Source organism: Gallinula chloropus (assembly GCF_964237585.1).
Source record: "Gallinula chloropus genome assembly, chromosome: 3".
Lineage (NCBI taxonomy): Eukaryota > Metazoa > Chordata > Aves > Gruiformes > Rallidae > Gallinula > Gallinula chloropus.
The window spans coordinates 46,553,645-46,566,758 of record NC_140087.1 but is presented as its reverse complement, the minus strand read 5'-3'; the positions used below and the strand labels follow the sequence as shown (position 1 = coordinate 46,566,758).

General features: G+C 35.4%; 1 protein-coding gene across 1 annotated transcript in view; it reads left to right on the top strand.

Annotated features, from left to right (window-relative positions):
• The window catches only part of CEP170 (centrosomal protein 170), a gene marked incomplete at its 5' end in the record, with an annotated part of 73,235 nt that overhangs the window by 52,694 nt on the left and 7,427 nt on the right, over positions 1 to 13,114 (top strand). The window contains 4 exons of the mRNA XM_084261979.1: positions 4,234 to 4,468; positions 9,118 to 9,265; positions 10,629 to 10,796; positions 11,064 to 11,152. Coding sequence (XP_084118105.1) covers positions 4,234 to 4,468; positions 9,118 to 9,265; positions 10,629 to 10,796; positions 11,064 to 11,152 — 640 coding nt within the window. The remainder of the gene's footprint in view (positions 1 to 4,233; positions 4,469 to 9,117; positions 9,266 to 10,628; positions 10,797 to 11,063; positions 11,153 to 13,114) is intronic.

Here is a 13,114-nt window from a genome sequence, read left to right as displayed (position 1 = left end):
TTTTAATGTGAAGGCAAAAATCTGAAAGCAATTAATAAAGTAGTCAGAGACTTTCAAGTGAAAAACTTTGCTTAATAAATCAATAAAGTCTTGTCACTATGTAAGTAAAGATGATTATGACTACGGTTGGAGTTCCAGATTTTGTCTGTATCGATAAGCTTATTGTATAATATTTTTACAGGACTATTTAGGATATACTTTAGGGAAATCTGAATTGCTTTAAAAGTTGTATATGTAGGAGTGTATGTCTTTCTCCTGTCATATGTAGGCCACTAGTCAGTATGTCCCTATTTCCCCATTAAGCATCTAATAAAATGATGCTGCTAATTGTCCGAAACATGAAGTTAATAATATTCCTCATGACTTTATCCACATAAATGTGTTTAAAAAAATCTTTTAATAGAATATGTTACTTGTACACAATACATAAAAATGTTTTAGGTCCAAATCATGTAGTTCCTGAATTTTTATTTTTTTTCTAGAAAAGTCAACTATTTGCTTAATTTTAGCACTTTTGGACACTATTAGTAAAGAACCCGATAAAATTGCCTCAACAGCTTGAATGTGATTAACTTCGGGCACCTTTAACCAAGGGGCACAGTTAATCATTTAACCAGTTATGTGTTTTCTTGCCTCCCTCAACAACCTAGAAAGACTGGAAAATGAATGGTTATTGCCAGTATAGAGTTTGGATATTCTGTTCGGGTTTTTTAATTAGAAGAATGGTTGCTATAGGAAGGAAGGTTTAGATTAGATATTAGAGGCAAGTTCTTTGCAGAGAGAGTGGTGAGGTGAGAGTGATGAGGTGCTGGAACAGGCTGCCCAGAGAGGTGGTGGATGACCCATCCCTGGAGCTGTTCAAGGCCAGGTTGGATGGAGCCCTGGGCAACCTTGTGTAGATCCAGGCCTGGAGGTTGGTGGTGATGCCTGAGGCAGGGGGGTTGGAACTCTGTGGTCCTTGGGGTCCCTTCCAGCCCAGTCCATTCTATGATTCTATTCTTGGTTCTTCTCATCAGAGTTCAGTTAATATTACGGTGTTACAGATCACGAAACATTGGCAGCAGAATCTTACTTCTTAACTCCGGTCTACCAAAGAAAATTATTTCTACATTTCCCAAATCTTTTTCAATGTTCAGACATACAGGCTGTAAAAAGAGAGTAAAAAAATAATAATCTGTAGTCACTGGATTTTTTTATTGTCTTTTACATGATACAGATGAATTGCAGCATAATAACATTAAAATTGTCAGAGCTGTCAGCAAGTCCATAATTTCAAGAGTCTTTTTTAAGCCTTGATACATTTAAATATTACTTGCTTTTAAATGAAGGAGCAAGCAGCTAAGTTGAACGTCTTGGAAGAGAATTACCAGCATTAAAGTAATTAACAGGGTGTCTCTGTGGTAGGAGTCTTGATAACTGACAACACTGTGAAGACATGTGAAGCAGAATTAGTAATTTTACAGCACAGGCAATGAAAGATTTAATCAAGGCACTGAATCATCAAACAGTAGAGTGTGATCAACAATCCAGAGAAGAGCAAAGACTTTTTTCAACAATTGCAGAGGAAATTGCAGATGATGTTACAGAAGGAACTATATATTTGGAAAACAGACAACAGGATCAGACCTAGTGCAAAAGAGCTAAGCTGCAACTGTAAAATTAAGTATGAAGTCAGAACAGAAAGAACTTGAGCAACTAGTTGGTTTTGGCAGCTCTTCTGCCTTGCTGACCTGGCTGTCATTGCAAATAACTAGCAGATAGGTTGATCAAAGCTGTGAGGTATGTCTGGGGACAAAAAAAATAAAGGCTTAGAGCATGGAGAGAAATCAGCCCTTACTAACAGCACTTTACCATTTTTGCTCTATTGCACTACTGAGCACTGAATTTCAGGGTATTTGAAACAGATGAATCTTGAGAAGGCATCACATCAGCAAGACTAGAATGTTGAGTTTTTCCTCATATCTTAAAAGTGAAACTTACGGTTTTAAGGTGGCATCAGTACCTTGTACTTTCCACAGAGTAGCCAACCAATTAGGTTTGTCTGCTGATACTTTTAGCCAGGGTTTTGGAGGATTTCTTAATTATTGGTGCTGATACTCATAGTCTTTGGTGTCTGAGATAATGAATTGCACAATAACCTTCCCAAATCTACACAATCTACTACTATGACATTTTGGGGCTGCATAATTTATAAACAGTATTAAAGGCATATATGTGCAAATATATAGCTAGCATAATGGGAAACACACTTGGATATTGCTCACGCAACTTTGAGATTTTTAACGTTAAGCCTACAAGAACTTTTCCCACATATTAATACTTTATGAACAAACAACATTTTAAGGCCTTCAAATTTAACAGTCTTAAGTATAGAGGGGTTTATAGAACTATGGAGACAATTGGTTTAGATATAATTGCAGTTAGTATCTCCAAAATGTTTAAGGTTTGAAAAAATTCATTATTTTTGATTGAATGTATAATTTAAGAATCTTTTCCAAAAATGTGTGGGTGGAAAAGAGGACCTAAGACTAATTGACCGATATATTTTATTTAAGCAGATGCTTCTAATCTGAATGTTTTAATACGAATTAACATGATAAAACACTATTTTGTACACAGAGAAATCCAAGCTTCTCCCAGACCCAGATCCTGATGTTGAAACTTACAGTGGTAGAGTACTAGAAATCAAATCTGTTTCTGATATTTCACTTCTCATTCAGTTTTTAGTTTTTAAATATATGACTGCATATGCTCATTGTACAGTGCTGAGTTGCTGGACTAGCTCACTTGAGAGATATTAAAATAATTTTATATTTATTTTGATGCATATAATTTGAAACTAGGCAAAGAATTTAAATAAAAATTGATGATAAAATGTGGGCCCAACTCATAAAGCTCTTTGGACTTTGGTCACACATTGCTTGCATGCTGTTGGTGGGGAAATGTGCTTTTTCTGCTTATGTTCTACTTCCCTAAAATCAAAACAAGTTTGAAACCTCTAAAAAGAGAACAGTAAATGGAGAGACATTTTTTTTTCTTCAATAAAGTTAAAATATTTCAAAAAAAACTGGACATGATTTAAAGCCCACATTTAAGCCTGAAAAAAAATGCAAGCATATTTTTGTTTCCAGTGATTAAAAATGCATGATTTTTATGAGGGAAGGGATGTAAGCTTATACACCAATGTCAAATTCTACATAGTGTAGTTTTTGAGAGCATTACAGAAATCTTGTCTCAAGTAAAAAATACTTTCATTATGTATTACTTAAATTCATATTGATGTATACTTTGTAGTGGGTTTTAAGTGTTTCTGGAGAAATCATTATTCTTCCATTTTTCATACATTACTTGAATCTGTAATTTTGAAATTGCTGAGGTGATCACACTTTTTTTTAAATTTCTACAGCAATTCTAGAGCCTCATAAATCAATGGCAGTGAGTTTGGGGGGCTATATTCCCTGCAATAATTTAGTAAGTTGTCGTGATGAGCATTCCTTTACGCTTTCTCCTGCTGGGAATGTTTAAGAACAGCATATCTGAAATGCATTTTCCAGACTCTAGTGTAGTGGGATGAGAGCCTCCTATTTAGTTTCAGATCTCTTATACTTCAGGCTGTCTTCAACAACGTCGCTGTATGTGCTTTATGTGCTACATGTGAGAATATATGCTTTTTGCTCTGAGGCTGCTGTTTTTGTAGATGTGCTGCTGATTTTTATAACACAGTATTAATTTTCACATATTTTTTTCTGTACTAAATACATAATGCATCATTTAGGATTTTTATGCTGTCCTTATGTAAGCGTGCACTCCTGGCTTGATGCCAGCTCCATCCTTCCTTCATGTCTCTTCATTATTTTGTGTGTATCACATAAACCTTGAATGAAACTTGGGAAAAAAAATCTGCAGAAAAAGTGCAATCTGACTCTATGTTTAATGTTAATGAATTGGGCCCTTGTTTTGAATACCGTTTGCCTGAGCTCATGTACAATTACTGGCTTTTACATCTTATTTCACTCATCATTATACAAAGAGCATCCGTTTTATGTCTTTATTAATATTTATTATTTAACACGAATTTTGTAGCTTTCTTTTAAGATGTAGTAAATAAACCCTTTGTGAGGTATCTGGGGATTGGTAATGAATAGTTGTATAATTTTGTGATGTTATTGAAATAATGTTTTTTCTTATTAAAGATGCAATAATAATTCTTTTTTAATAATTAAACTAATTTAGTAAGTGCAAGATGGAGGCGCTTTCCTACAGATTATGCTTCCACCTCAGAAGATGAATTTGGATCAAACCGTAATTCCCCTAAACATACCCGTCTACGTACCTCTCCAGCCCTGAAAACCACGCGACTGCAGAGTTCTGGGACAGCACCTCAAAGTAGCAATACATTCAAGCACAGAATAAAGGAGCAGGAAGACTACATTCGTGACTGGACTGCTCACCGAGAAGAAATAGCAAGGTTGGTTTTGAAGGAGTGCCCCAAAAATAACCATGATTTGTACCCATCCAGTTATAGGTACATCTGTCGGAGAAAGAGATCTGATGAATTTTCTGTATCACTCTACTTACCATTTTCATTCACTAGCTGAATGGGGAATGTAAAACTCTTCTTAGGAGAGCTTGATAGACAGAACACTCCTGTTACCAGCACATCTCTTTCTAAAGGAAATAGAGAGTAATTTCTCAGTTATGATAGCTGGATTCCAGGGTATGAATTTCTGGTTGCATTACTGGGACTTTTAGAAGTACTCTGTGTAGAACTTTTAGTTGCTAATGATCTAGTTCCTGAGGCTGAAATATATCACATTTTGTACCACCTTTACATTCACATTGAGGTAAAATTTCAGACAGATACATGGGTGACAGAGTCATTTTCACAATGTGAGAGACCATGTTCTCATTTTGATTTTTGGTTATTCTAGGCATTATTTCATGTTAGATACTTTCTGATTTAAATCATATGTACTCATCTAAAAGTAATTTATTTTGTAGTGAGTCCCTGAGATTAGTATAGTAATTCCTCCATGGTTGCTAGTAACATTCTACTTCAAGTGAACTAAGGAAAAGCTGCTCAATTCTACATTCTAGTAACCAGTTATTCCCATTTCATGCAATACTGAGGCAGTGAAAACTTCAAGTAGATTGCACTAAATAAATAAACCTATGTAAGTATATGAATGATACTTAAGGGTTAGATGCCAGTGTTCAGGTTCTGAACAGGACTTAATTTGGAATTAAGTCCTTCCAACAGGACTTAATTTGGAAGCCTAAACAGGTGTTTTCCTTTTAACTTAATCTTAGCACTCAGGTCTTGCAGACGTGAAGCATTCCATTGTGCTTAGCATGATTAAATACTTGTTTTGTTTTGTTTTCTCTTCCTGGTAATACTTTTGTATTTCTAATGTGTTCTGTGCAAAGAGAAAATTCTTAAGGGATTCTTATAGCATCTTGATAAACCACAAAGTAGACATCTTCAAAGGCACCTTCCTAATCATCTCTCTCTTTCCAAGAATCTTGAGTTAATGATGGATATAGAGAAGAATGTGTGTATATGGGGATAAAAACTGAGGGTAACCATAGCATGTTCCCACCTCCTTATAAAAAGTGCTGCTTTAGTGAAACATTTTGGTGTATTTTGCTCATCTAGGAGAGATTGGTGCTGGAAGTAATTGATGATTCAGTTTAAACCTATTTGATGGTTAGGATTGCTGGATTTTTTCTTCCCATGGGCTTACTGGATTTTTATTTAGATACAGGTTTAAAATTTCTTTTGAAGGCTCTGTACTTACCATTTCCAGCTTCTTTATTTCTAGTGGAATTGATGAGAAGCTCAAATCAGCATTGCCAAATTTGTGACACTGTGTAGAAAACTGCATTAAATGAACATACATGTTGTTAAGGAAGCACGACTGAACAGTTGAGAAGTGCTGGGCTACTGTCATCTGTTGTCAGTTTCCAGTGGCAGTTTTCTTGGTTAGCTTCTGCTAATTGACCCCTGCTCTAGAGGTCACTAGTTATCTTTTCTGTGCCTCCGTATCTCTTTAGTACCGATTCATAATATTGATTCCCTGGCTTTAAGTTTAACTTCTGTACATTATAAGATAATAGCAGATGGTCTCCCCTCTATCATTATCCACCTTTTTTTTTCCACTCCCAGCCCTTAATCCAGCATCCATGATCAGAGTCCCTTCAGCTCTGTTCAGAGTTTTTAAAAAAGGAATGATTTCATTAAAATTGGCTGACTTCAATTTCTTTGAGTAATGAATTAGATTAGGCAGGTGTAAAGAGAAGTATTTCAAAAAATAAATGTGCAGCTGAAAGTAGCGTAGAGACTGTATGACAGACATTTCATTGCATCCATATTACCATCATACTGTATCTTCCAAGACTGACCCAGTTCGCACAGATTCTACAGATGTTAATAAAACTGAAAATGGGAAAGAGGTGCTAAGGAAACTTAATGGAATAATTAAATTTGATCTAAAACTACTTTGGTCTGGAGGGGTATACACCCTCAGAATACTAGGAGCTTTGCATATATTTTATCTAAGGATTTAAAAAGCATTATAAAATAAACTGACTCAGTGTAGGAAGAACAGAACTATTGCAGATAATTTAGAAGTATTCCTGTTTTGTCATGTTTTTTCTAATACTATGGGTATTCATTCACTACAGGTAAATAAGAACTGGATTTCCAGTTTGTTTAAAAAAGATGGTCATGCTCTCCCCATCTCAGGCCTCATGTTTTTACCTTTTCCCTCAGGTTCGAAACTGTGGCTGTCCCTTACATAACTGTGTAGCTTGGGGGAGTCTTCTCACTGAGTGAATCTAATAGCCACATTTCCTGCAGTGAGTTCTCGGGGTTAAGGAATTTGAGGTTTATTTCAGTTTTGCCTCCCTGAATTAATTTGCCTTGTATGATTGCTATGTCTGATGCAAGGTGCAGTGGAAATCTGCAAGGCAACTTACTGTTGCACCAGGGTAAATGGTGTGTACATAAAGTCCAAGTCGCTTATCCTTGATGATACAAAACATGCTCCCTATATTTAAGCAGTACTTCCTCTCTCTAGATGTTAATGTAGAATGACTTAAAAACTTAATTTTTAAGGAGTCAGGCTCAACTTTCAGCTGTTTTCTGATTTTCATAATGCTTTTTGTTCAGTGCTCTTTTTATGTTGTTTCTAGACCAAAACCTTAGTGAGTACTGACTGTAGCTTACTATCACGTTAAAACTAATTCCAGATTTTGTTCATTTGACTAGCGTTTGACTGATGATTGTCTAACAAGTTGCTTGCTATCCATGTCAGAGTTGTTTATTATGATATTTTCAGCATTCATTTGAATTCATTTTGTGTAAACATCTGACATTATATGTAATTTTGATTGCTCAACTGAAATGGCTGTGGCACGTTGAAGCATTACTGATTTCTGTGGCAAGTTAAGTCTTAGTTGATGGATACTGGTTTTGATTATGGTACTTAATGACATTTGTCTTCTGGATGATTAACTTCTAATTGAAATTTCCTGGGTTTCACTTTCTTCACAGCTATTCTTTAAATACCAAAATTTGTCACAGAAATTCAAACATGATTATTAGTGACTGCTCTGTTTAAGAAAAAAGTGCTATTGTGTGAAGCAAAGGAAGTAGGTACTCTAGGATCTCTACTACTTAGAGTATTAGCTCAAACATTGGAGTTTTAATGGAATGTATATAAAAGAAACAGAACATAGATTAAAATTCACCCAAAATATGTTGTAATTAGGTTTAATGAATGTAGTAGCAGGCACTTAACATGTTTTGATTTGTTAAAATAAGGATCTGACTTTATTTTTGCTTTAGTGTTCAAGCCTTTGACAGTTTGAATTTAGGAATGCTGTCTTGAGTGGTCACAGGCAATTGCAACACATTCTTTTACAGCCGTATCCCAGTTATATGTGTATCTGTGCTACACAAGATTGCACTTTAGTGCTGATGGTTAGCCACGGAATTCAGCATAGGAATCTGACTGAAATGTGTCTATGTTTGCTTTTCTAGTTTAAATTCTGCTCTCAGTTTTAAATTGCCTCTAGGTCAGTGGTGTCCTTTCTTTTTGACTTGAAGCCAATGTGAAAATACAGAGCAGAAGGAAGCTCACCTTTAGGCAGCACTGGCTGGCATGGTGTGCGTCACTGTCACGAGGCTGTGCAACTCCTTCCACTTTCACGGCGGGTGCTGCACTTACAACTCCTTAGTGGTGCAGAATCGCCACTGTTGACTTCTATGCTTTCAGCCCTCTCAGACAGAAGTATGAAAGGGGGTCACTTGGTGGTCTGCTCTGAATTCTAGATCTTCTGAACTGCTTGATCCGAACTGGAGGTTAAGGGTGCCATAGTTAGTTGAGGCCTTTTAGCTTCTGCTTTGGTTTTTTTCCCTCCTCCTTTTGGAGTATCCTGGGGAAAAGTCACACAAGCAGAGCTATGCAAGCTTCCTCCCTGCGCTAAGCAGGATACAGAGCAGAGCTATTTTGTGATGTGGTGTATCAGAAGAAAGGGAAAGGAATCGTCAGCTGAGAAATCAGTATTTATGTAGTGCTATCATATCCAGGCATGTTCTGTTTTCCTAAATGGAAAGCTTGTCTTGGTTAAATTAAAGAATCTAAGGTACTGGTCTGGAATTTCAGACACATAAGCAGCTTGATCTGAGGAAGCTGCAGGGCTGTTGGATAATCACAGTACCTGAAGAAGTTCTTTACAAGTAGGTAGACTGAGGTATAAAATAAATGTGTTCTGGACATTTCAGATTTACTGCAAGTACACAGGTCATCTGTGCAATATTTTCAGCATATTTCCAGTGCATCCCATGTGTGCATATTGCACAAAGAAAACAAGAATACTTTGTCTTTTGAGATTGCCTTCTACCTTCTTCCTCTACAAAGGCATGCTATTGAAATAAAAACTAAAAACTTGCTTTTATGGTTCTGCAAATAAACTTTCAAATTTAGAAGGGCATGCACATTTTCACAGCACAGTTATCAGGAACTAGAATTTATAAGCTCAAAGACTGCAGGTTGGGCTCTGCTGATCCAGAAATATTTGTAGGGGAGAATGTAACACTGTCTTTATTACTAGGATCAGTCAAGATCTGGCTCTCATCGCACGGGAAATCAACGATGTAGCAGGAGAGATAGATTCAGTGACTTCATCAGGCACTGCCCCCAGTACCACAGTAAGCACTGCTGCCACCACCCCTGGCTCTGCCATAGACACTAGAGAAGAGGTAGGAGATCTTCATGGAGAAATGCATAAGGTTCTTCCTTTTCTTTATTTCTTTTGCTTTTAGCATTTTGCATAGCCTTTTTTAGTTACTTCCACTCAACCCGTGTGCATGATCTCCACATTGTTTCTTGATTTGAAGTTCCTTCATGTTTCAACAAAGAACCCAGAGATTATTCTATGAACACAGCTTGTCAAAAGGATGCATACTATCTGTCTGTCTCTTTTTTTCCACGAAACATAGGACAAGATAGTTACTTGTTTCTTGCCTGTCTGTAGCCTTAGATACTGTTGGATAGTATCTAAGTGCATTTAAAGATACTACTGTGTATGCACAAATATATATAAATGTATACTTTGCATAGCTATTAAAAACAAAAATGTACCTCTTCTCACAGGTAATATATAAGTTTCATCTTCTCAACACTGAGATGCTAGGTATCCTCACTTACCAATAACTTTAGATTTTTTTTTAATAACATTGTCAAAACTGCCTTGAAATAAGTTTGCCTAGTGCTTCTAATAATACTTACTTTCTTTTACTGTCTCTGGTATGCTCTTCTATGAATATATTGACTAACTTGTTCTAGTAACCATCACAGGTCTAAGGCTGGTAAACATGTTAATCTGAATTTAAATCATCATTTTATACCATATTAAAATTCACCCTAATATGTTGTAAATTGCATTTTTTTCTTCATGATATTCCTTTTATTCATTTTTGTGTGCATAAAGTTTGGTTAGTGCATTAATTTACTATGTTTAGTGTAATACTACTTTTTCTGTGGAAAAAAAGATATAAACAGTGAAAAGAAGAAAAATATAACTTAATTCATATAGATTCCTTTTTTGTTTAGTTCTCATGGATTTACCACTAAACTTTAAGAAAAAAAGTGCTTGTTTTGTTAAACCAAGTTAGATCAGTCTGATTTTTGTTTTACTATATAATTATTTTCCTTGTCTAAAGAATGCAGAGTGTGTATACTGCAGGTGGCAGTATCTCCTTTAAGTAGGTACAGGTGTTTCTGTAACACTAAAATTGACAGTACTGTACTCAATTCCACAGATAAATCCCATTGCTGGAGAGAATAAATTATTCAGTACCAGTTTATAGGTAACTATTATGTTAGCTGCCAATGAGCAACAGTTTTATGGGGTGAAATTTTGCCATGTATGTCTAGTATTTGGGAAGAAAAAAAAAGAAAAAAGAAAAGGTATTGTTACATGAGAGATGCATGATTTTATACTATACAGGACAACAGAAGGATTTTTAATAGGCTTCTTGTAAACTGTTTCCGAAGAAGAAAATATTAATCTGATTGTTGCATGCAGGTTTCATAAGATGCTTTTTTTTTTTTACCCTGTAGTTGGTTGACCGAGTATTTGATGAAAGTCTCAATTTTAGAAAAATCCCTCCACTAGTACATGCCAAACCACCAGAGGGGAACGGTCGACCCAATGATGCTAGACCTCAGATAACAGATGCCCTCGATCCTCCAACAATTACCAGGAGACGGACTTGGAGCAGAGATGAAGTAAGTACACAACAGGATTCTCTCTAGCACCATGTCTATTTTAAGCTTTTACAATTATCTCCCCACTTAAAATTCTAGATGTTTTCCTTGCTTTCCTAGATGTAGCAGGTGGCATTAATACTGGAAAAAAAAATTTGTGTATTATTACATTTGCAAAATGTTCAACTATTATTTTGTATTATAGTAATTAGAAAATAAGTGTTTTTTTAAAACATTTTTATTTAATTCCTATTAAACTAATATTTTTTTATTAAAAACTTATTGCAGGTTATGGGGGACAGTTTGCTGTTGTCCTCGGTCTTCCAATTTTCTCGCAAGATAAGACAATCCATAGACAAAACAGCTGGCAAAATCAGGTTGGTTTTTAAAAATTATTGTTATTGCTGAAAATGTTCTACCCTAATCAACATTACTACTAGTAGAAGGTAGATGTGTAATAGATATAGAGCAAATCTATTTAGTAGCATCTTGTGTTTTTAAAAAAACAAGGTTAGCTGTGGCTTTTTTAGCATTCAGAATGATTTGGACTGAATAACTTTTCCATTATTGCTTGTGTGTATTTCACATTATATGATGGTAAATATCAGCAAAGACTACATGGACAGAATGATATCCTTCATACCTCCAGCAGAGGAGCAGTTCCAACACATGCAAAATCTACACGAACTCTATGCAAGGCTTGTAAAACTCCCTTCAAAAGATAAGGCTAAAATGTTGCTGAACTGTAAAACTGGTCTCTGTCTCCCCAGACACATTCTTTTATGTATCACGCTATTTGTTTAGATATCCTCAAACAAAAAACACAAATGTCTTTTGCTATGTAAAATTTGGATACAAATGAGCTTGTGAAATGCAGGTGTACGATATGGCTACTCTCAAAAACTGTGCCAAATTAAGAGTTAAACTTCATTATGCAGAATTTATTACAAATTATGCAAAAGTTCACAATTTGTTCAGGTTGAATCAACGTCTGAGTGTGTGCTATCATTTACTTTAATAGCTGATCTCAAAAAATGAGCAAATACATGCATGCAAAGAAGTACTTAAGCGTGACCATTTTTTGAAAGACATTCTAAAAGGCATTAGAAATGTGGAAATAGAAACAAAGCTTTACATTAAATTTTGTTTTGAGCATAGCTGTCTGGGAAAATACAGTGACATCTGTAAGGAACTGTGCTTATCTATTTTTTTCTTTAGAACAAGAATCTTATTTATTGACTCACTTATTTGTGGTAGGCATCTAGGATGATCTATCTGTATCTTAAAATGCCTGAGAAGCAGTAGATGCTCCACTTTTTTTTGTTGTGCTGATTTTACTTCATGGTTGACAGTTTCTGATCTGTAAATGTGTTGCTGGCACAGCTGAATTTTACTTAATGTAAAAAGCCGAGTTCAGTACAGTGAGTTAAAACAAATTTATGTATGTAAACTCATGCTGAGAAGAGCAGGTAACTATACAAGCGAGTCTTACGCTTTTCTGCTTCTTTTTCTGAGCTTAAAAGGTAAGTTGGCTGCATAATAATGAATGTAATAATTATGTTATCGTGTATGATTGTAAAGAATATAAAGTTTCAAAGAAAGTGGCATTACTTATTTCTATAAAAATACAGTGGAGAAACTTTCATTAATCAGTAATCATTTAGTATATTCACCAGCCCTGTGATCAAAGCTTCTTTTTCCTGCTACTCAGAATGGATTTGAGTAATATTGTGTTACTTTTAGTGTCATTAGTGTTTTGAATAAGAAAAACAGTAGTTTTCGGAATTGTTTTTAGCAAACATATAAAGGTAGGTAGGACCTGTTACAGATTTTACCTTAGTTTTGTTTTGAGGTACATGCATACAACGAATTGGTATGCTTCTAGTCCTTCTACTGGAGTTAAGCCAGTTAAAATTTTGCCCAGAACAGATACCATGAGAATCAGTTGGGACTTGTCAAGCTGTCACTTTTCCATAGTGCTTGAACATGAATGGAGAGGAGGAATTTGAGAGGTACCACAAAGAGTGATCCAGTAAGCCTGATGGTGTTTTGAAAGTCATCCCTCAAACTGTAACCCCCTTTCTTTGCAGACAGCACAGACGATATAGGGCAATTACAGTCCTTACAGACTGCATCATACATATTAAAAAATAGCATCCTTCCTGTCTAAGTCCAAATGGAAAAAGAGGTGCTTCCTGTGAATGTGAACACTCTTCTTTCTGTAGTATTTTAGTTGCAATAGCTAACATTACAAAAAGACCACTTTCACTGGCTAAAATATGAAGAACATAAATATTTTCAGTCATTCTTGACAAGAGATCTATCAGAAATTAAAATGA